This window comes from Telopea speciosissima, chromosome 8 (genome assembly GCF_018873765.1).
Source record: "Telopea speciosissima isolate NSW1024214 ecotype Mountain lineage chromosome 8, Tspe_v1, whole genome shotgun sequence".
Lineage (NCBI taxonomy): Eukaryota > Viridiplantae > Streptophyta > Magnoliopsida > Proteales > Proteaceae > Telopea > Telopea speciosissima.
This window is the reverse complement of record NC_057923.1, coordinates 17,160,802-17,182,536: the sequence shown is the minus strand read 5'-3', so window position 1 is coordinate 17,182,536 and position 21,735 is coordinate 17,160,802. Positions and strand designations below refer to the sequence as shown.

At 40.9% G+C, this 21,735-nt stretch overlaps 1 protein-coding gene across 1 annotated transcript in view; it reads right to left on the bottom strand.

Annotated features, from left to right (window-relative positions):
• The window catches only part of LOC122670955 (sister chromatid cohesion protein SCC2), a 69,675-nt gene that overhangs the window by 43,163 nt on the left and 4,777 nt on the right, over window positions 1–21,735 (bottom strand). The window contains exons 2-5 of the mRNA XM_043868007.1: window positions 7,161–7,279; window positions 1,842–1,978; window positions 1,665–1,764; window positions 1,324–1,580 (exon numbers count right to left, since the gene is read on the bottom strand). Of these exons, the coding sequence (XP_043723942.1) occupies window positions 1,324–1,580; window positions 1,665–1,764; window positions 1,842–1,978; window positions 7,161–7,279 (613 nt within the window). The remainder of the gene's footprint in view (window positions 1–1,323; window positions 1,581–1,664; window positions 1,765–1,841; window positions 1,979–7,160; window positions 7,280–21,735) is intronic.

Sequence of the window (21,735 nt, the reverse complement as noted above, 5' to 3'; positions counted from 1 at the left end):
AGGGAGTCCCTCTATCGTGGGATGTCTTTACTTCTTTGTTTCTTTAATTTTCTTCTTACCTAGTTGCACAAGGAATCTGTGTTTAGTTGTTTGTTTACTTACTAATTCTCTTTCCCAGACTGAATAGAAAAGCTAATCAGTCTCTATAAATATAATTGGAAAGGGGGAGACTTACTATTGGTTGTTAGCCTTTCTAGCAGCCTCCCATTCTCTCCCCCAATCTCTTCTTCTTCTTCTCCTTGATTGTTGGTTCCATATTCTGATCTTGTCACATGTTTTATCAATGTTCAAAATTTCATATCACAAGCAAAAACAACTTTACAAATTACTGACATTGTTGTCAAGGTGTCCCTAGGTGTCCAGGCTCTTTCTTGGGTCAAAGGCAACAACACGCCTTGTTGACACTTCACTGGTTTACATTGATTTATGCTTCTTATTGCTTTGTTTTTTGATGAATATGATTATACCATATCATATACTTTGTTTATTATATGATGGTTTTCTAATATTAGGCCATTACTAGCAATAATTATATTATATTGCATAGATATGGAATCTAGTAGCATATAAACATAATTATATATAATTATCATTGCTATATTACATATTGTCATTTAGCACACCTTGGGTCGCCTAGTCGGCATGACAACTAGGATTACTAATCTACATATAAGCATAGATTAAAGATTAAACTCAACCACATACAAACCCCCTCCCCAAGGCAACCAATCCAGTAATCAAGTTCATGTCCTAATGCCTATTCTAATAGAGAATGGTAAAACATATAAATTCATCACGTAGCCAGCCATCCATACAAGGGTTACATGCAAAGTTATGGAAGAGAAAAAAAAGTAAACATCCTTAAACATATTGGCAAACTTGATATAATGGAAATGAGAGTCATGAGACCCAATAGTAATACAGTCAATACTGATGCCACAAACCAGTCCACACTGATTGTACAAGTCAAGATTAGAACAGAATGAAGAGTTAAAATCCACCATCTCTGCTGCCACAGTTTGACGAATATTGTGCCATTAATTTTATACAACTGATATTTCCAGTAAACTCATTAACTCAACCAAAGATCATTTTTCCAATTAGAGGTAACAAAAGATTGTATAATGAGAACAATAAAAAGGCAGAAATGAAAACAGATTTCATCAACAAAGCCAAATGGAGCATATCCTGCCATTCCAAACTCCCACACGGTTCTCTAAAGTGTGCTATTATTTTATTTAAAAATGAGCACATTTGATAGAAGAGAAATTGCATTCTCTATAACAAATGTGAATGTTCCAAATATAACATTAGTATACTTACAGTTTCATTTTCAACAATGGACAATCCTTCTGCACGACGAATTTGACGATCCAGAACATCTAGAAGTTTTACAAGATTATCCACAGGAACCAAGTGTAGAATTTTCTTTGCACAGATAGAAATGACTTCATTTCCAAGCATTTTAAGATCAGCAAGAGGCAATGAAGTCCATTCCGCTTCATCCTCATCATCATTAAGGGATTCTGCTCTTGAACATAAGTCCTCCACCACCTTGCAAAAGCCTTTGATGATACCATCTGAAAATTCAATAACTTAGACGTCAATTCAAACAAATGATGGAAAACAGTTGTATAAATGAAAGGAAAATATCATATACCAACCTTGGATCTCGGAAGAATCCGGTCCACTTGGGAAAGAGATGTCGTCACTTCCTTTCTTCCTGACTTTGGGTTTCTTTGAAGAAACCGAATTTGGTATATCCTGCATTTTAAATTGTTACTAAGTCCAGACAACAGAATAGCCCAATTTCTATAGTAAAATAGTGAAATGTATCGTACATTAACAACATTCCTGCCCAAGGAATGATTAGAATTTTCTCCATAATCTCTTTGTGCTTGACTAACAATGGGAGCATTTTGTTGGAAAGGTTCCTTCTCATATGCTGAACTACTACACGTTGGCTCCTGGATAAGACCTGAGAAGCTTGAAAATGCCATACACGATAAGCATAGCAACATCATTTTACTTCAAGCAAAACAGTATCATTAAGGAGAAGAATATAGTTACAGTGGGATGTATGAAATTCAGAAATAGAACTTTATAAGTAAATATAAGCCCAAAAAGGCAGAATTCAGGTCATCTGTTTTATATCAAGCCTCATAACCTAGACCTCTCAGTTATTCATAAAGGAAATATTTTTTCATTTGCAATTTTCTAGTAACAACTTAGTCCCAAAAGAAAAGTAATATAAAAAGGGTTGAGTTTCTCTCGAAAGGCATATCACATAAATAGGCAGACAAGAACCTACTTTCTGCATGTGGCAGGACAGATGGGGCTGAAATTTTGTGAACTCGTAAACCCCAAGGTCTAGAGGGCAGGCCTTTGCGCTAAGGGTGTCAATTCGGTACAGTACCATTTTCCCATACCAGTACCGTACTGAATTACATTCGCTATGGTACGGGTATGGGAAAATGGTACTGTACTCTGTACGATACGGTATCAGTATGGAGGTTGATACCGGCGGTACATACTGATACCATACCGAATTACCGAATATCGGTACCGTATTATCATAATATATACTTATATATATACTAATTTATATATAATAAATAATATATATAAGTATATATGCATTAAATATATATAATAATTTATAGCTATGAGAATATAACATACTAAGTATAATATATTTTATAATATATGTACTAATTTATAAATATATAATATAAGAAACCGTATAACGAATACCGTGTACCGTACCATATACATACCAAATAAAACTGTACACCAAACCGGTATTGTATGGTACCGTATCGGTATGGGAAAATGGTACCGTACTTGGTATGATAAGGTATCAGTATGGGGTGTTTGGCTTCGATACCATACCGATTGACACCCTTACTCGGCGCAACGGTAAGGTTGCTCCAATGTGACCTAGTGGTCGCAGGTTCGAGTCAGGAAACAGCCTCTCCGCAAAGTGGCGGTAAGGTTTCTTACATTATGACCCTCCCTAGACCCCACAGTGACAGGAGCCTTGTGCACTAGGTATGCCCTTTTTAGGTTGTTACGAAACTTGTAGTCTCAGGATTAGCGCTAGCACTAATTATACCGAGAGGGGTACTTTGGAGTTTTTGTTGTATTTTTTGTTTCCCTTGTTATCTTATATATTGAATTGATGTGGGGAGTTCCATTCTAACGGCTGGACTCCCCAAGAGTTGCAGTCACATTATTCTTCATCTCTTCTCTCTTCTCTCTTCTTTTCTTCTTTTTTCTTTTATTCTTTACATGGTATCAGAGCGAGGTTCTTAGGTTTTGTTACATGGTATTGTTACACTACTAGCCTAGGATCTCGTTCACCTCTCAATTCTCAATCAAGGATTTGTGGTTTCTCAGGATTTGCATGTTGGGTATTTTTAGAGACTAGTTCATGATTAAACGAAAGAACTAGGTCTCTCCTTTTGGTGGTTGCTGATTCAACATCGATTCAAGTTTCAAATTACTTCTGGTGTAAGTTTCAGATCTTCTGGGTCCTCCTCTCATCAATTTTTTTGTTTGTTGGGGATTTGTTTCCTGAATCATTTTTTGCTTGGCTCCTTTGGAGATCGATTTTCATAAATCGATTTTTTGGTTGGCTGCTTGGAGATCGATTTCTCTTGAATCGATCCTCACTGGAGAGGACTTCTTGATATCGATTGGTTGAGATTGATTTTTGGTGAAAATTTCTGGTGAGTTATTTTTGGATCCAATGGGATTCAAAATAATGATACAAAGACTGTAGTGGCTGAGGTTGTATCTTCTTCCTCTAATCGGATCACCGAAAAGAAGTTGGAAGGTGTCAATAATTTTCAGCAATGGAAGAAGATAGTTTGGTTACTGTTGACTGGTCTTGATCAACAAAAGCACTTGACACAGACTAAGCCTGTTGATGATGCATCATGGGACACAGTGGATGCACGTATTTTTGGACAGATGCTGAATCTATGGACAATCAAATTGTTGATTTAGTCACTCATATTGACACTGTGAAGGAGTTATGGGAATACCCAAATATGCTATAGTCAGGTCAAAACAATCTTTCTCGGATTTATGAATTATCACATGAATTTTATCGGGCAGATAAAAAGGGGCATTCGTTGACCCAGTACTTTGCTGATTTTAAGAGGATGTATGAAGAATTAAATGCTTTGCTACCGATTAGTTCTGATGTGAACCAGATGCAGACTCAGCGAGAGCAGCTCGCGGTTATGGGATTTTTGGGAGGCCTTGGTAAGGAGTATGACTATGTTCGATCCATCATTCTTGGTGGGGATAAGATAGCCTCTCTTGCAGATACTTTCTCACGGGTTCTTCGAGTGTCCCATGAAAATTCTCATGATCCCACACCTGTTACCGTTGATAGTTCAGCCCTGGCAGCTTCTAATCGTGGGAATAGCAGTGGATCTAATAATGGTGGAGCTCATGATCATGGTAGTGGAAGTGGTTTGCAAAAGGTTCTCAATTCTGATGAATAAGGTAATTCAGAAAATTCTGGTTCTATCAAGACATGTCACCACTGCAGACGAACAGGTCATATCCAACATTTTTGTTGGAAACTTCATTGCAAACCCCCTCAAACTTACCGAGATATCACCGAGAAATCGGCAGAGCTCGTTTTCGTAGCCTAGCGAAACTAGGAGCGAAATCGAAACCTAAAACCTTGCACGAGAAGACTATGCCCCCTGCTAGTTCAATCCTTGCTCCACCAACCATGCGATCGCCTTCTGATTTTGTGGTCCCTGCTCCACCTCCCATGCCGACAAATAATACTGCTCCACCTGCCTTACCAGTGGATCCTGACGCTGCATCTCTTCTGATCTTCCAATTGCTATTAGTAAAGGTAAGAAAGCCTATACGTAAAAGTCCTCGACTGCTTATCCTATTGAGCGTTATGTGTCCATTTCTCATCTTCCTTCTTAGTTTCATAATTTTGCCTTTTCTCTCTCTCTACTAACTCTATCCCTCACAATCACCGTGAGGCTCTTTTCCATCCTGGCTGGAAGGTAGCTATGGACACCGAAATGGAGAAGTTACTATCTCGGGGCACATGGACTCTGGTGGATTTATCTCCTGGTAAGGACCTTGTCAAGTGTTGTTGAGTTTACACCATCAAATACAATCCCGATGGTACGGTTGAACGTTTTAAGGCCCGCCTTGTTGTCAAAGGGTACACTCAGATGTACGGTATTGATTACTTTGAGACATTTTCTCCTATCGCCTGTCTAAATTATGTTCGCGTTCTCATATCTTTGGCCATCAATTTGGACTGGCCCCTCCACCAGATGGACACTAAGAATGTTTTCCTCTATGGTGACCTTCAAGAGGAAGTTCACATGGAGCAACCACTTGGGTATGTTGCTCAGTGGGAGAATTTTGCAAAAGTGTGCGGACTACACAAGGCTATCTATGGGTTGCAGCAATCCCTAGAGCCTGGTTTGACAAATTCAGCACTATTATTACTCGTGGTTTTTCTCAATGCTATTCTGATCATTCTGTGTTTGTGCGACACAAGGATTCCAAGGTTGTGGTAATGGTTGTTTGTGTGGATGATATAATCATATCCAGGAATGATGTTTTAGGAATTACAGCCGTAAAATCATATCTACACAAGCACTTTCAGAAGTAGGACTTAGGTCCTCTTAGGTACTTCCTTGGAATTGAGGTATTACACGGTAAGAAAGGTATCAATCTATCACAGAGAAAGTACGTTTTAGACCTTTATTTGAAGCAGGTATGCTTGCTTCCAAACCTGTTGACACTCCTATGGACCCTCACCAAAAGCTTGGGACTGATGATGGAGATGATCTTGAAGATAAACATCAGTATAGAAGATTGGTGGGTAAACTTATTTATTTGATTGTTACTAGGCCAGATATCTATTATGCCATTGGTGTCGTCAGTCAATTTATGCAATCTCCCAAGAAATCTCATTGGGAGGCCACTTGTCGAATCCTAAGATATCTGAAAGGCGCTTCAGGAAAAGGGCTTATTTATAAATCATGTCAGAGAGTTGATCTGTTAGGATTCTCTAATGCTGACTGGGCTGGCTTTGCCAATGATAGGAGCTCTACTACTGGTTATTGTACCTTTGTTGGAGGTAACCTAGTCACTTGGCGCAGCAAGAAGCAAACTACTGTGGCACGATCTAGTGCCGAGGTGAATATAGAGCTATGCCTCACACTACTGCTGAATTTATGTGGTTGAAGTCCTTATTCAAAGAGTTGGGCTTTCCAGTTACCTCTCCTATGAAGATGTTCTGTGATAATCAAGCTGCAATCTATATTGCTAGCAATCCGGTGTTCCACGAGCGCACCAAACATATTGAAGTTGACTGTCATTTTGTACGGGATGTCGTCACGAAGAATTACTGGTCACTCAGGTCATCTCCTCCACTGATCAGCTTGGCAATATGTTCACTAAGTCCTTGTTTGTTCCAGCATTCCGGAAGGGATTTTCCAAGTTGGGCATGGGTGATTTGTATGCTCCAGCTTGAAGGGGAGTGTTAAACCGTGAATATATGTAACAACGATAGAGGGAGTCTCCTCCTCCTTTCTTCTCTCCTTCTTACATAATTTAGCTTAGGGGGAGGCTGCTATCGATTGTCCCCCTCCCTCCTTTTCCTTGGTTGCTGGTTTCTATATTCTGGTATTGTAACAAGTATTTTAATTGAGATGGGAAAAGATGGTTTCAAACAATACTTTTCTTTTCTATTTACATCCCTATGCGAATTTATTCCTTTCTTTTCTTTACTAACCACTCTTTTGGATAAGTAGTACAGTTTGTATTTACTGCATTAATGTTGTAAAATTTGCTTGGTCAAATGTTTGAGCAGGAAGTATTTAAGTCAAAAAAAAAATTACTGGTAAGGAAGCCAAAATTCATGAACCGCATTTTGCCATTTTCCATTTTAATCTCCCTGAGGGCAAATGCCTGAATCACTCCAAGCAGGGTAACAAATCCAGCATCTTTTAGCAAAAGTATTAGACAGAATATACATGGGACAACATATATAATATCTATATGACATGAACACGAAAGAACTTGGCCATCAACTTGAAATTCAATAATCAATATACATTGAAAATTGAATTAGGAGATATTACCATTACTATTGTTACCTGGAACAGAATACTCAAAGGCTTCAGAATTGTGCTGGAGAACTTTGTTAAAAAGCACAGAATGCTCTGCTGCCTCTGCAGAGCTGTACACAGGAGGATTTGTGGAATCTCTAAGGTTCCTGCAGATTATAGAATCGGTATATGTTCAAAAAAATTGTACTAAATTGCAATTAAGTTCAATCTTCCACTAAAAGACAAAGAACACTATGTTGGTCTCGTTTCTGTACAAACAGAAAGGTAGTAATGATAAATAGTTGCTCATTTTTTTGTAAATTTGAAAATCACACACACAGCTACTTCAAAAAATCAATTACAGAAAAGAAGAAACATTAGCACAGGACCATTATTCTGTTAGAGAAAGAATATGATATGAGTACCTAAAAAGATCATTGGCATTGTTGGAGAAATGCTTCAGATAGACATATAAGCATAATTAAGCATATTCTGGAAATTTTTCACACTCATTATTGAGGCTATCTAAATTTCAAAGAACTACTAGTTAATTAGAGAAGAGAAGACATATCTTTTCACAACCTTGCTGACTTGGAGAAAGAACATGATAAGAGTACACAACCCGCAAACCCCCCCCCCCAAAAAAAAATCATTGGTGGTCATTGGAAAATATGTTTGAAGCATAGTTAGTAAATAAACATTATTATATGTGTACCATACTAAATGATTCAAAAAGATGTTTTTTACCATATTTTTTACCAAGGATGCAGAAAAAAAAGGGCATTCTATAGGAACACGTATTGAACGCATATAATACATTTGGAAAACAATGAATTATTTTAAAAAAAACATATAATGCCTGGTTCTGCTGCCGAGATCGTTTCAAAGGACGGGCTACCATCTAGAAGAAGATGAAGAAGTTTGATGCGGTCATCGAGGATGTGCCAAGCAAGGCACATCAATGGTACTTCGAAGCAAGGTTTAAAATTTCGTCTCGTCTTGCCATTTCGGGCTGGTTGCGATTTCCAAAATATCCGAAATTTCGCCGAAATATGGTATTTTTTCTGCCATATTTCGGCACTCCATCTCGGTGGTTTTTGGCCATATTAAGGCCTGATACTTCATGAACACCCTTATTTAAGCTAAATAAACACATTTAAACCTTCATATCGCAAAAAAAATGAACTCAAAGTGGTGTTTTGGGTTTGCACCCTTGATTGACAGTATACAGTCGGACCCTGATGTATAAATAGTTAAATACACATTGTTTAACGAAATATACCGAAATTTCGATGAAATATACCGAAATTTGAAAATTTTCATTTTGGAAGCCCATCTCATCTCGGTAGTGTCGAAATATACCAAAATTTCGGTGATATATCGCGAAATTTTGAACCATGCTTCAAAGAGGCCACTAGAAGACCTCCCGGACGTGATCCTAAACCATGGTCCTGAGGAACACCTCTTGTTCCCACAGATGGTTCCATCCACTACACCTGTCAATGGTTGTGTGTTCTCCATTCTCATGTAAAATCAAGCATATATGACAAGAATCTGATGGACGAGATTGTCCAGATGCAAATCAATGACAATCTTCTGCCTCCTAAGAATCATCGGGGTACCATAGCCGATATCGCGAAGGAATTGACATCAAAGTGTTGATTGCCATTTCAGTTGGATTCCAAGTTGATTCACTCACCGAAGAGGAAATCAAATGTAATGTTGTGCCCTCCAAGTCACCCGACCCTCCTTTCTCATGCCCTCTCACCTCATTCTCTGCGTGCTAACTTTCTCTCTCTGCCGCACCTTTTAAGTCATCTGACCCTCCTTTCTGCCTGTTCTCTGCACGCAAGCACCCTCTCTCTCACCACCTCTAAGAAAGTGAAGAAAACTAAAGGTTGAATAAAGTTATGCGAAGATGTAAGATTACATATGGAAGCTGATGCAGATTCATCATCCAAATGGGCTTATTTTATTAGGAATAAGTCTAGGGTTGGGATATACATATGTTGGGCCTTTGATCCCAAGGGTTTTTTATGTAATAGGCCACTTTAATGAGCCTAAACTAGGGGTATATAGGTTGCATACGGGATTAGCCCAATACTTAGTTTATTTTTATGTTTTTTAATTGAACTGGTTCAAATTGGTTGCATCCAATTGGTTCAATTTAAGTGATCATGTGACTTGGTTAAGTGGTCATGTGATGTAAATTGGGCTGAATTAGGACTCTATAAGTCCAGCCATGTTTTGAGTCTATTTCCTTTAGTACTCTAGTTTCCTAGTAAGTTTAAGTTGCCTAATAGGTTAGGGATAGGGTTAGGCCTTTCCTTTTTAGTGTCTAAGTCTATTTTTGAGTCTTCTATATAAGTTTGTAAGGGAGGCCAGCATTGAGTACGAATTTGATTAATAAAAATTAGCTTTATGCAATTATGCTTGCTGCCATTGCTGCTGCTCTTTGTGAGTGTATATCCTTGTGGATCTCAAGGTGGATTGGGTGGGTGGACTCCTGCGACTCCTTGCATCGTGAAGATCGGGAGGTTTCTTCAAGTTATCAAGCTGCTACCATTGTTCTCTGCAATCCAATAAGTTTGAATCTGAAATTTGATTTCAAACCTTCTTCTTCTAATCTGTCCAGCCATTCCCCTTCATTAGACCTAATCCACACCCCCCTCCATCCATCAAACCCTAACCTCCATTAAACCTGCAACTCCTACCTTAACTAGGATTCCTTCATAACTCCAAATCTGTCCATCAGTTTCAAACCAAACTTCCAGCATACATTCCCCACACTTCTCCCTACACTCGATCCAAAACCCAGCTCATAACTCCCACTCTATCCCTTCCATTCCTTTACTCCATTAAAACCCAAAACCTGCAACACAATTCTGTCCAGAATTGCAGAATTTTAAAACCTTCCCAAATCCTATTATTTATATGCCATAAAAGCACCCTAGATCTGCACATTAAAACCCCATAAACCCCATTGCCATTGTCCAACCCTAACCCTAGTTTTGACCTAGATTTCTGAACCCTAACCCAATCGGCCAGCCTTTGTGTGTGACCCCATTACCCTGGTTCCTAGTGGAATTACTCCTACCTAGGACTACATTAGAAGCCTTTACACATGTAATAAATAATGGAACCTTTGTTGCATGTAGCATAAGAAGAAAGGAAACGTTTTGATGAGTTAATGCTACCTTGTCCTTTTTTCCAATTCTTTGCCCCTCCCCCCTAAAAATGACTCTTTTCTCTCTTTTTTATTTCCTATTTTTTTCCAGCAACATACATATATTTAAGCCCATATTTTTGTTCTTAGAAATCATATTATATAATGTGTAGCATAACATTGTCATAGACATTCTTTAGTGCCTAATTTTTTAAAAACAGTATTGAAGTCTAGACAAATTAATACCCATATATGTATCCGTACCCTTTATTTTTACCGTTAAGTTGTGCTATTGCAACCTGTTGGTTGCGGGTTCAAAACTTGGAAACAGCCTCTCCGACGAAGCAAGGGGTAAGGCTGCGTGCATTTGCCCTTCCCAGACCCTGCAGTAGCGGGAGCCTTGGGCACTGTGATGCTCTTTACCCATTATTTTACCGTGTACCCAAACTTACTATTGTTTGAAGTAAACATATTTTTTTTTTGGGGACCAGCAACAAAGAAATTTCATTTTTACAAATTGGACTAATTAAGAACATGCATAATGAGGACTTGACAAAATAGAAACTAATAAATAAGAAACAAGAGTGTTTCCAATTAAAATGGGCTTAGGCTAGAGGTCAGCATTGAACCTGTACCTTTCTGCATCCGTTATGTCAACTTATATATATATAGAATACCATGAAACATCATGCGTGCTTATGATATGTTTTTCGTTTCCAAGAATAAATAGGGAGAAGCTGCAAAGTTAAATTTATGGATAGATCGAAGGCTCCTCTGAGGGGCTCACCACCACCTCCTCTCCGCCTCCTCCCCCTTCTCTGTCACCCCAACCCCCTATTGGGACTAAGCCGTTGATCTCTCTCTTCCCTCCATCATCTTCCTCCTCTAGTTCTGGGCTTTCTCTTCACCATGTCAAACCTTCCATTGATGGCTCTTCCACGTTTGCTCTCTGCCCCAACAATCTCCTCTCCCAAAAAATTTCTAAATGGAAAACTTGCCTTGTTGGTCATTTCCTTGGCTCTAGGCCATCTTTCAATGTTGTTAAAGCTTCTCCTTCCAAACAAGGGAAAGCTCATGGTTTTTTGGATACTTACCTTCTAGATAATGGTGTGTTCATCTTCAAGTTCTTCTCTGATGAAGCCAAAGCCCGTGCTCTTGATGGTGCTCCCTGGCTCGTTGGCACCGAACCAATCTTCCTCCACCAGTGGGACCCTTACATGCAACTTCATAAGGTTGACTTCAGCTCCATTCCCCTTTGGGTTGTTCTGCCTGGTCTCCCTTTTCACTACTGGAGTCCATATTGCCTCAACAGATAGGCTTCCCACTTCACTCTGACTCTTGCACTTTGAAGATGGACAGGCTCTCGTTTGCTAGGATCTGAGTTGATATCTCAGAAGACTCTCCCCCTCCCTCTTCAATTTCCATTGCGGAAGAAGATGGCTACAGCTTTGAACAACCAGTCAAATATGATTGGCTTCCTCATTTTGTGCACTGCAAAATCTTTGGACATCATTCAAACTCCTGTTCTGGAAAGGCTACCACGTCGATCGACTCTGAAATCTCTGCTGCCACCTCTGACCACCTCTGAGGACACCGATAACCCTTCTGGTTCACTTCATCCTCCATTGTTGACCTCACACCCTGGCTGGATCTTCTTCTCTTCTGTTGGATGGCCTCCATGGCCCTGCAACTTCTTCATCTCCAACGGTAGGCTCCTGTCTCCACGGACTGCCTCCAAGTCACTTCATCATGTGTCTCCCTCGGTTGCCGTCAGAACCAAACTCATAAGTCTCACCTTTGATTTCTGGGTCTGCTCTCTACCCAGTTCCTTCGCCTCACCATGCCACCTCCCGTGACCCTAGCCGTGGCCGGAAGTTGTCCCACCGCCATCTTCGTCACCTAAAAGAACAGCCGGCTTCTAGTTCCCCTCCTAGTAGGACCCACCGCTCCTTCCCTGTGCCCGAGGAAGGCTCAATTCTCAACACCGTCGCAGCATCTCATCTGCAACCTCGCCTACTCGAACCATTGGTCCCCCAAGCTTTCCTTGGTCCGATGGCCACTCAACAGCAGGTCCCTCGAAGATCCAGTCAAGGTCACTACCTTAGTCTGCATCGCCGCAGAAGCAGTCGCATGTCCAGGACTTTGTCACATCTCCTATTTCTGTGGATCCACTGGTCCCTAGCTCTGAAACTGACAGTTCTTCCATTGACACTCAAGCTACTAGTTCGCCAAGGCCCTTTGGTCCATCCCACAACATTGGTTCGCTAATCTCCAGATTCCCTGTTCGTCAGCCCCTCAAGGCCCCCGTCTCCTGTACAACCGCTACCTGTCAGGCGAAGCATCGATCCAACTGTCGAAGCCTCTCCCTCGAAGGTATACCCTCCTCTGGCTCCCGCCCTGACCCCCTCCACCTGCTACCATCATCTACCCCCTCTACTTTTGCCCTTGCACCCAATTTTTTCACTTATTGTGTAACTGAACCTGTGACGTCCTCTTCACATCTCCTGCCCCCACTGCTACCTACCCCCCACCTTCTCGACACTCTCCTTTTCTCCATATTCCCAACCCTTCTCCTTACCATGGCTCTAATCATGGTCCCCAACCTAACCCTCAAACTTCGCGTCACAACTTTTTTTACTATAATACTGGACCGCGACCCTCGTACCCTACCCTACCCATCTTTGGCCCATCTCTGCCAACCCCTACCTAATTTAACCTAACCACTATTTCTAACCCATCTTTGACCTAACCCAGCCCCTACCAATCTCCTATGTCCCAACCCTCTACCCATACCCTTGGCTCAACCCAACCTCCACTGGATCCCTTAGAACCAACTCTTTTCTCTAAGCCTCCCCTGAACCGGACCCTCTCCAACTCACTTTCTTTAAACCAACCCTCTTTGTACCCATCCCCTTCCCCCCTTCCCTCTCCCATGTTACTTTGTCCATTGGGAGCTCCTCCCCCTCCCCCTGGTTGTCCTCTGCCCAATGAAACCCTTTATGGTGTGACCCCCCCTCCCCCCATTCCCAATCCCCACCCCTTGATATTTCCCATCCTGGAGGCTCTGTCGAGTCCCCTTCAACCAATTCTGCCTCGGATACTATTGGTTCCCACCATGTGGCGTCCCCCCTGACCCGATGCCAGTTGTTTGTCTATTATCGCAAAACATATAAAAGTCTCCCCCCTCGGGTGTCGCTACTCAACCCCTTTTAGTTCTCCATGACTGATGGTTTTATCTAGAATGTTAAGGGTCTTAATTCCCTGGCTAAACATACAGACATTAGGGCCCTCATCAAATCCACCAATGCTTCTTTCTGTACTCTCCTAGAAACTAGAGTTCTTCAGGTCAATGCCTATCGCATTATTTCTTTTATTGCCCCCTCTTGGTCCTTCCTATCCAATTATAACCATTCCTCTAATGACCGAATTTGGATCCTTTGGGATCCCTTAAAAATCCTTATCTCCTCCTCTCCCCAACTTCTACACCTTCACCTTTCCCTCCCCAACTCCTCGACCTCTTTCTCTCTTTCGATTGTGTATGCTCTTAATAGAGTTGTCGAACGTCTCCCTTTATGGAATGACCTCTCTCTCCTTAAATCTAGGATTGGCCCCTTCCCCTGGGGTGTGGGAGGTGACTTCAATATAATTCGTTTTGGCCATGAAAAAAGTTGGAGCCACCCCCTTGACCTTCCCTGTGTCAATGCCTTCAACGACAACATTAAAGACCTTACCTTGGTATAAATGACCTAAGATGGTCGAGATCCCCCCTTACTTGGCATAATAGAAGAGTTGGTCAATTGGCCCTGATCGGATTGCTTGCAAAATTGATCGCTTCCTCATCAATGAAGCTTGGCTTTCCCTTTTCCCCAACTCTCATGCCACCTTCCTCCTCCCTACTAGCTGAGGAAGAAAAAAGGCTATCAACTGAGCTTTCCTCCCTTTCCTCCCAAGAAGAGAGTATTCTCTGTGAAAAAACCCGCATTAAATGGCATGAGTTTGGAGATTCCAATTCAGCTTACTTCCATCGCTCCTTGATAGCCCACTCCAACTCAAATTCCATTTCAATGCTCCTCGCTCGAGATGGTACCCCGATTACCTCTGTCCTTGACATTAAAAATGAAGCCATCTCCTACTTCTCCTCTCTCTTCTGTTTGCCCCCCTCTCTCCCCTCCCTAGGATATCATCAAGGATGATCTCATCAAAGCTATTCAGTGTTTCTTCTTTAATCCCAATCAGCTCCCTAGAATCGACCATTACCTTCCTTTGTCTCATTCCCAAAAAAGATGGTGCCTCTTCCCTGTCTGACTTCAGGCCTATCTCCCTCTGCAAACTTCTCCACAACTTCATTGCCAAAATTCTGGCCAATAGGCTCCAATTGGTTGTTCCTACTTTAGTCAGCCCGAACCAATCTACCTTCATTTCTAGTAGAAGCATTGTTGACAACATTCTTCTCTGTGCAGAGATTGTTCGAGGTTCTGATCATGAATCGCACTCCCCCGCCACCCTCTTTAAAATTGACATCCATAAAGCTTTTAACTCCTTACGATGGAATTTCATTTGCGATGTCTTGATCCAAATGTCCTTCCCCCATGTTTTTGTCCACTAGATCCATTACTGCATCTCCTCCCCTTTTTTCTCAGTCATTGTCAATGGCTCCCCTGTTGGATCGTTTCCTTCGAAAGTTGGCATCCGTCAAGGCTGCCCTCTTTCCCCTTTCATTTTCTCCCTTGCCCTTGAGGTCCTTCCTAGAAGCATCCAGGCAAAACCTGACCAAAATCTCATCTCCCTCATCCCCAAGTATAAGAGTCTCAACCTCACCCATCTTGCCTTTATAGATGACCTCATGATCTTCTCTAAGGCCTTGCCTTCTTCTAGCTCCTCCATCATATCCCTTCAACTCTTTGAATCTCTCTCAGGTCTTTGTATCAACCTTCTCAAATCCCAAAATTTTCTTTCAGGTGTCACTGAGACTGACAAAGCCACCCTTCTCCATGTAACAGGGTTTTCCCTTGGGTCCTTCCTATGAAATACCTTGGGCTTCCTCTTATCCCTGCTAGGCTGACTAGTCATCATTGTACCCCCATGTTGGATCTCATCCGTAAGAGGCTTCAGCTCTGGAAGGACAAAATCCTCTTCCATACAGGTAGGATAGTGTTGATTAAATCTATCCTCCAATACTCTTACATCTATTGGTGCGGTATCTATGGGCTCCCAAACTCCATGATCAAAACTATGGAATCTCTCTTCTGTGCTTTCTTATGGAAAGGAAAAGAGTCTTCCAATTTTCTCCACCCGATTAGTTGGACAGCCACCTGCCATCCCAAATCGGAAGGAGGCCTTGGTATTCGCAGAATCCCCGATTATAATATTGCAGGTCTTCTTAAGTTAATCTACAAAATCTCCACCAAGCAGGACTCAATCTGAGTCAATTGGGTCTACTCCTACCTCCTCAAAAATAAATCCATCTAGACTGCCCACTAACCTGCAGACCCGTCCTGGGTCTGGCGCAAAATCCTTCCCCTTCGTCCATTAGCCCTTAGAGCCACCTCCTCTGTGATCCCTGATGGGATCTCCACATCCCTCTGGCTCGATCCTTGGCATCCCTTAGGAGTCCTTTACAACCTCTTAGGTGCCCGTGAGGTCTACTGTACTAGTATCCCTAAATCTGCCCCACTCTCCTCAATCATCTCCCATGGATCCTGGTCCCCTCCCTCCCCTTTTCACCCTGGTCTCACTCAAGTTTGAGCCTCTCCCCCAACCCCTTCCCCCGCCCCATCCCTCTCATTCGGACAAAGTCATTTGGCTCCCCTCCCCCAATGGTATTTTTAGCTCCAGTTCTGCTTGGGATTTTGTCAGACCGCATGGCCCCTCCATTCCTTGACATAAATTAGTTTAGTTCAAAGGCCACATCCCTCGACACTCCTTTAATGTCTGGAGAACCCTTAACCTTTGCCTCCCCACCCAATCTTTTCTCCTTCTCTGCCACATCCCTATCTCTCCTTCCTATATCCTTTGCTGGAATGGTGTTGAGGACCTCGACCATCTTTTCTTTTCTTGCCCTCTAGCCTCCACTATTTGGAAGAAAGCTTTAGACTCCATTTGGCCCTGCAATAGGCGACCCCTATGCTTCACTCGGGAGTGGTTATGGCTGGATATGTCCTTTTCAGGTAGCTCTATCTGTGATATTGCCAGCAAGCTTGTGTTTGGGGCTGCTATCTCTCATATTTGGATGGAGCGGAATCTTCGAAGATGGACCTCCAACTCCCAGTCTATTGACTTGATTTGGAAAGCCATCTTCTTAGATGTCAGCTCTAGAGTCTAGACTTCACATGCTCCCCCATGGCTCTCTTATAGACTCCCCAAGGAACAGGCATATTGTTGTTACCTGGGACCTTGATTCTTCTCGTTTGCAGTCTCATAGCCATAGTTGTCAAGGCGCCTAGGCGAACCAAGACGAGTGAGGGGGTCAGAAACCAAGTCGACACCAACAAGGTGACAAGGCGTCACCTAGGCAACCAAGGCGACTCCAGAATTTAAGGTGTGACAAAGGCGCCTGGACGCCTAGGCGACGCCTTGATAACTATGCTCATAGCCCGTCTTCCTAGTCCTTGAGGCTTGTACAGTTCCCCACCCCTTTCTTTCCTTCCCCTCTGGGGTTTTGGTAATGAATTTTTTATTCACCAAAAAAAAATTGGAGAGAGAATCTAAAATCAATAGGTATTAAGTTGGAAGAAAACAGAATATAAGAAATATTGAAATGATTTTCTAGGAAAAATATAGAAAGGAAGTACATTTCGAATTTCAGATCCAGAAAAACCCTTTTCTGGGTTCAGTTCCGAATAAGATGCCATGGATTGATGAGAATGTCAGTTCACAGATTAGAGCTAAGCAGACAAAGTAAAGGAACTTCTGTAGTACTTTTGCAGTGTTTCACAAAACACAAACGAACCATCAAAACACCAGGCTTGGCCAGTAAGTGCCTTTTGGATACATACAGTTTTGACCAGAGTCCATGATTGTCCATTCTGATAGTTAGAATCATGAATGGACCATTCAGATTGATCAGTCAAGACAGCTGATACAAAGATCTAAAGATATCGAACTGAAGTTAAAAATACTATCAGAAAGTGTAGAGACTTGATTAACCTCAGAAATCTTTAAAGGTCAGGGGCCTTAACTACCATCGCACACAAGTGGTGGTATATAGTCTTTCCCAACTAGTTGAGGCTTGCTGCTATTTTCATATATTATGAAATAATTATGCGTATTGGTTTTAGTTTGGCCATTCAGATGGGCAATCAGACTTTTGGATCATCAACCGGACCATTCACACTGCCACTACCAAGCCTCAATGACTTACAAGTCAAAAGCTATGCTGTAACACACTATTATTTCATAATTGTTCCATTGCATATAGCTAAAAAGCGTAAAGTTTATGAGATAGACATAAGGCAAACAAAGCTTTTGTGGAGGCTAATAATGGGCAATAGAAAGACAACACATACATAGGGAAGAATTTTGCTGAGATGAGATGTTGATATTCATGTAAGAAGTGGTCCCATAAATACAAATCAGTCACCGAACAAAGAAATTGCATTAACCCCCCACTGGACAATGAAAAAAAGAGATGAAACAGTCTCCGACTATTTTTCTAAGAAATCTTAGTTGAACTATGATTTCGGGAAATTAAAAATTTAATGACTTATAAAGAAGTAACCTCAAAGAAATGATTGGATAGGTTAGAAAAATTAAAGCAAGGCTAGTTTTTAGGTTTTACAGATCTGAAATTGAATGCAATTGATTGGGGTTTCTCAGGGTTAGTTTCAGCATGGTGGTAAGTAAAAAGATTAAGGTTTTGGCAGCAAAGGAGATGTACCTCGGTTACAGAAATAGATTCATCAGAAGTTATAGGAATTGAGATACTGGTTGCAAAATAGGAAAAAGATTAGTATGAAATAGAAAGGACAAATTAAAAAAGAAGTGTGGAAAAATTAGGGTTTGGGAAGCAGAGGTGAAGGATTTTGGAGGCTGAAATAGGATTGATGCAGTATTCAGCTAGAAATAAGAGGAAGAATAGATTCTCCAGTGGTTTGGTTTAGTTTGGGTTGGTTCACTTATGAACCAGTCTCTGGTTCAAACCAGGTCCTACAGTTCTGGTTCCTGCAGAATCTCCAATCGTGGGGCTTAGTTAGACACAATCTTTATTAAATTTTAGAGTAAATTACACGGACCTCCCCTGACGCAAGCCTTAATTACATTGACCTCCCCTGCGTTTCTGACAATTACCCAGACTACCCCTACTTTCCAAACTTTATTACACACAGCCCCAGTCTATTACTGATTTAAGGTTAGTTAACAGCTTAATTTGAAAATGAGATTTTATTGTCCATACTACCCTTGAGAGGGTTGGTGTTAGCGTTTTGCCCCTTAATGAAGTTAAACTTTTGCCCTTATGTTTACCCTTACCCTCTTCTTCTTCTTCTTCTTCTTCTTCTTCTTCTTAGAACACCATTGCCCACCCATCCTCTGCAAAACTGTAAACCCACCTCCACCCTTGCAACCCAGCCTCACCCCAACCCCTGTCCTTCATCCCAATCCACTGCCCCACCCCTAACCCCTGTTCTTCTTCCCAATCCACCGCCCCACCCACAACCCATGTTCTATTTCTAAGACTTTTTTTTTTTTTCTTTCTTCAAGGATGATGTGGTGATGAAGACAACGATTGGAGTCTTGGCCCATTCGGCAGATTTCTTCCTATTCTCTCTGTACAGAGGACAAAATTGATTGCAATCAAAGGTTAGGAGATGCAAGAATGGGCGAAAGTTACAGCGGCAGCATCTTCCAAGGATGAGGACTCTAAGTTTGAGGACTCTAACTCAGATATGAAGCATAGAACTAAAACTCGAAACTCGACCAGGTTTCTACCCTGGGAAAAACCAAGTTGACTCGAGATCTCGGTCGAGTTGGTCCATTTTTTTTCCAACTCGAAGGCTGGTTTCGGTAGGTTTTAGACCTAGTTTGGGTCTGAAACTTAGTACTCACCCTATTTTAGGCCATTTAAACACAATGGCACTATCAGATCTTGCAAAAACAAAGTCCAAATAGGAGTTTCACTTAGTGGGAAACCAGAACAAACACTTATGCCAAAAACCAGGACAGACACAGAACAAACACTTATTTATGCTTAATATCATTTAAGTAAATGTTTTTGTATTTGTATTTCATTTAGATCGAGCTAGATCTGAATCTGGTCAGGACCTGACAGATCTTTGTCCTGAATATAAAAACTTATATTCCCTCTAAATCCAGGAGCTAGATCTGAATCTGGTAAAGACCTGACAGATCCAAACCCAGATTATTTAAGCACACATATACTCAGATTACCAGCTAATACCTATGTAATGGCACCTAGAGAGTACTGATATAAGGATGTGAAGATTGCTGGTCCAGTGAGGTACCAGAGCTTCTAGGATTCGACATTGAACTGTGTAAAGAAATCTTGGAGTCTGGTGGGGTGCACAGTGGACGGTGCAGGGGGTGGGGCGGTGGTCGGAGGTTGCAGCGGTGGAACAGAAAGAAAGAAAGAAATGAAGAAGAAGTGGTGGGTCCCACCTTTTATATTTAAAAAGTTTTAAGAAAAAGAAATAGTAAAGGGTTGCCAGTAATGAGTTTGAAGCAATAATAATTGAGAGTAAAATTGTTAACTCATCTTTTTTTTTTCTAACGCCATTAGCATCAGGGGGTATGGGAGTAATTGTCAGAAACATAGGGGAGGTCCGTGTAATTTACTCATTATTTTATTGTTTTATTTTATTGATAGCGGATGGCTGGATAAGTGATTATAAGTCCAGCCAGTTTTGTTTATTTTATTCAATTTCATGGTAAGTTTAGTACACCCAAATAGGCTGGTCGACTGTTTCAGTTTCCTTAAATTTTTGGGTCGTCTTTCTTTAGTAGGTGGGTTAGCTTGGGATTCCTCCAAAGCACCTGCACATGGGAGATTTCCTTTTCAGTTAAGATTTTTTTTTTATTATTATTTTATTCAGTCTAGGAGACTAGAACGCTGCCAACTCAGCCTATTGATTGGTAGGTTTAGAGTCCTATTTTGTTTTAGTATTTCTCAGTTTTATTTGAAGATGTAAAGGCTGAATGCCTCCACATGATTTATGACTTGAATAAAGTTAACTATTTGCCTCAAATTTCTGTGAGATTCAGAGCAGTACTGTGGGATGCAGTAAACCTTGGTGGGATGTTAAGTCTGAGATTCAGGTGGGACTCCCGAATCAGTTATCTTCTTCTTCTTATCTTCTTTTATTTTCTTCTTTCCATCAAATCAGGGCAGTACATCTTACCTGTTATTTCCTGCGTACCCTTATACTTTCCTAATTCATGTTGGTTGATTAGTTAGTGATCTGTTAGCTATTTCCTGCTGCTAATCTTCAGTTTCCATTCTGTTCATCCTTATTACATTCTGGTTTCAGAATCTGTTTTAAAAATTCAGTCTTCCCATCGATTTAAGGGTCATTCTTCAAGTAGGAAACATTGATATTTCTCAATCCAGCTATTGGATTAATTCCATATTTCAGTATGTTATTCTGCTCAACAAACCAAACACTTGACCAGTATTTCTGGGCAAACAAAACCAAGGTTTAAATTATCGGTATCGGGTATCGTATCAGGGTAATTTTAAGAGACGTATCGTATCAGAGTGATGCAAGACACGCTAAAAATATGTAGGGAAATGGCCAAGAAACATGTGGAAATGCTTATGATATATACACAATACAGTTTTAAAGCATAAAACACTATATAAATAAGTAATCTGTAAAATATATCATGCATAAAAAGGAGAACAAAGTACGATGAGACAAGTGCATTCAATCGATTATAGATAAAGGATGAGGTTTCTTACAAGTATTAATACCAAATTTTTTAGGTACTATATGGGCACCCTTAAAGATACGATACATATCGGTAATCGATTACCGATATGTATCGGCAGAAACGGAAGGATACTTAAAACCTTAATCAAAACCTGATTTCCTCTGTTCTAATTAATTCTCCAAATTCTGGTTCACTGTCAAAAATTTCAGTTTCATGTCTTATGAAGGATTCTGCCATGTTCTAAAATCTAACCGTTGGATTACTTCATAACTTTTATGGTTTGTTCCTTGTACCTAATAGAGTGTTCAACCAGCATATTGGCAGATCAGATTCTCTGATATTTTAATCCTCTCAAATTTTTTGGTTCCTTACTTTCCTGCGATTCTGGATTTTTTTGGGATTTCTAACCCTAAACCCTTAGGTGATTAGAATGTCCATTAAGGATCTACAAGAAGGCTGTGAAATTATGATATAGGTCTGAAAAAAAGAGGGAGATAAGGATCAGCATGAAAATAGAAAGTATAAGAACAAGAACTAAGAGCTCTAGAAATCAGCAAGAACAGATCGAAGAAA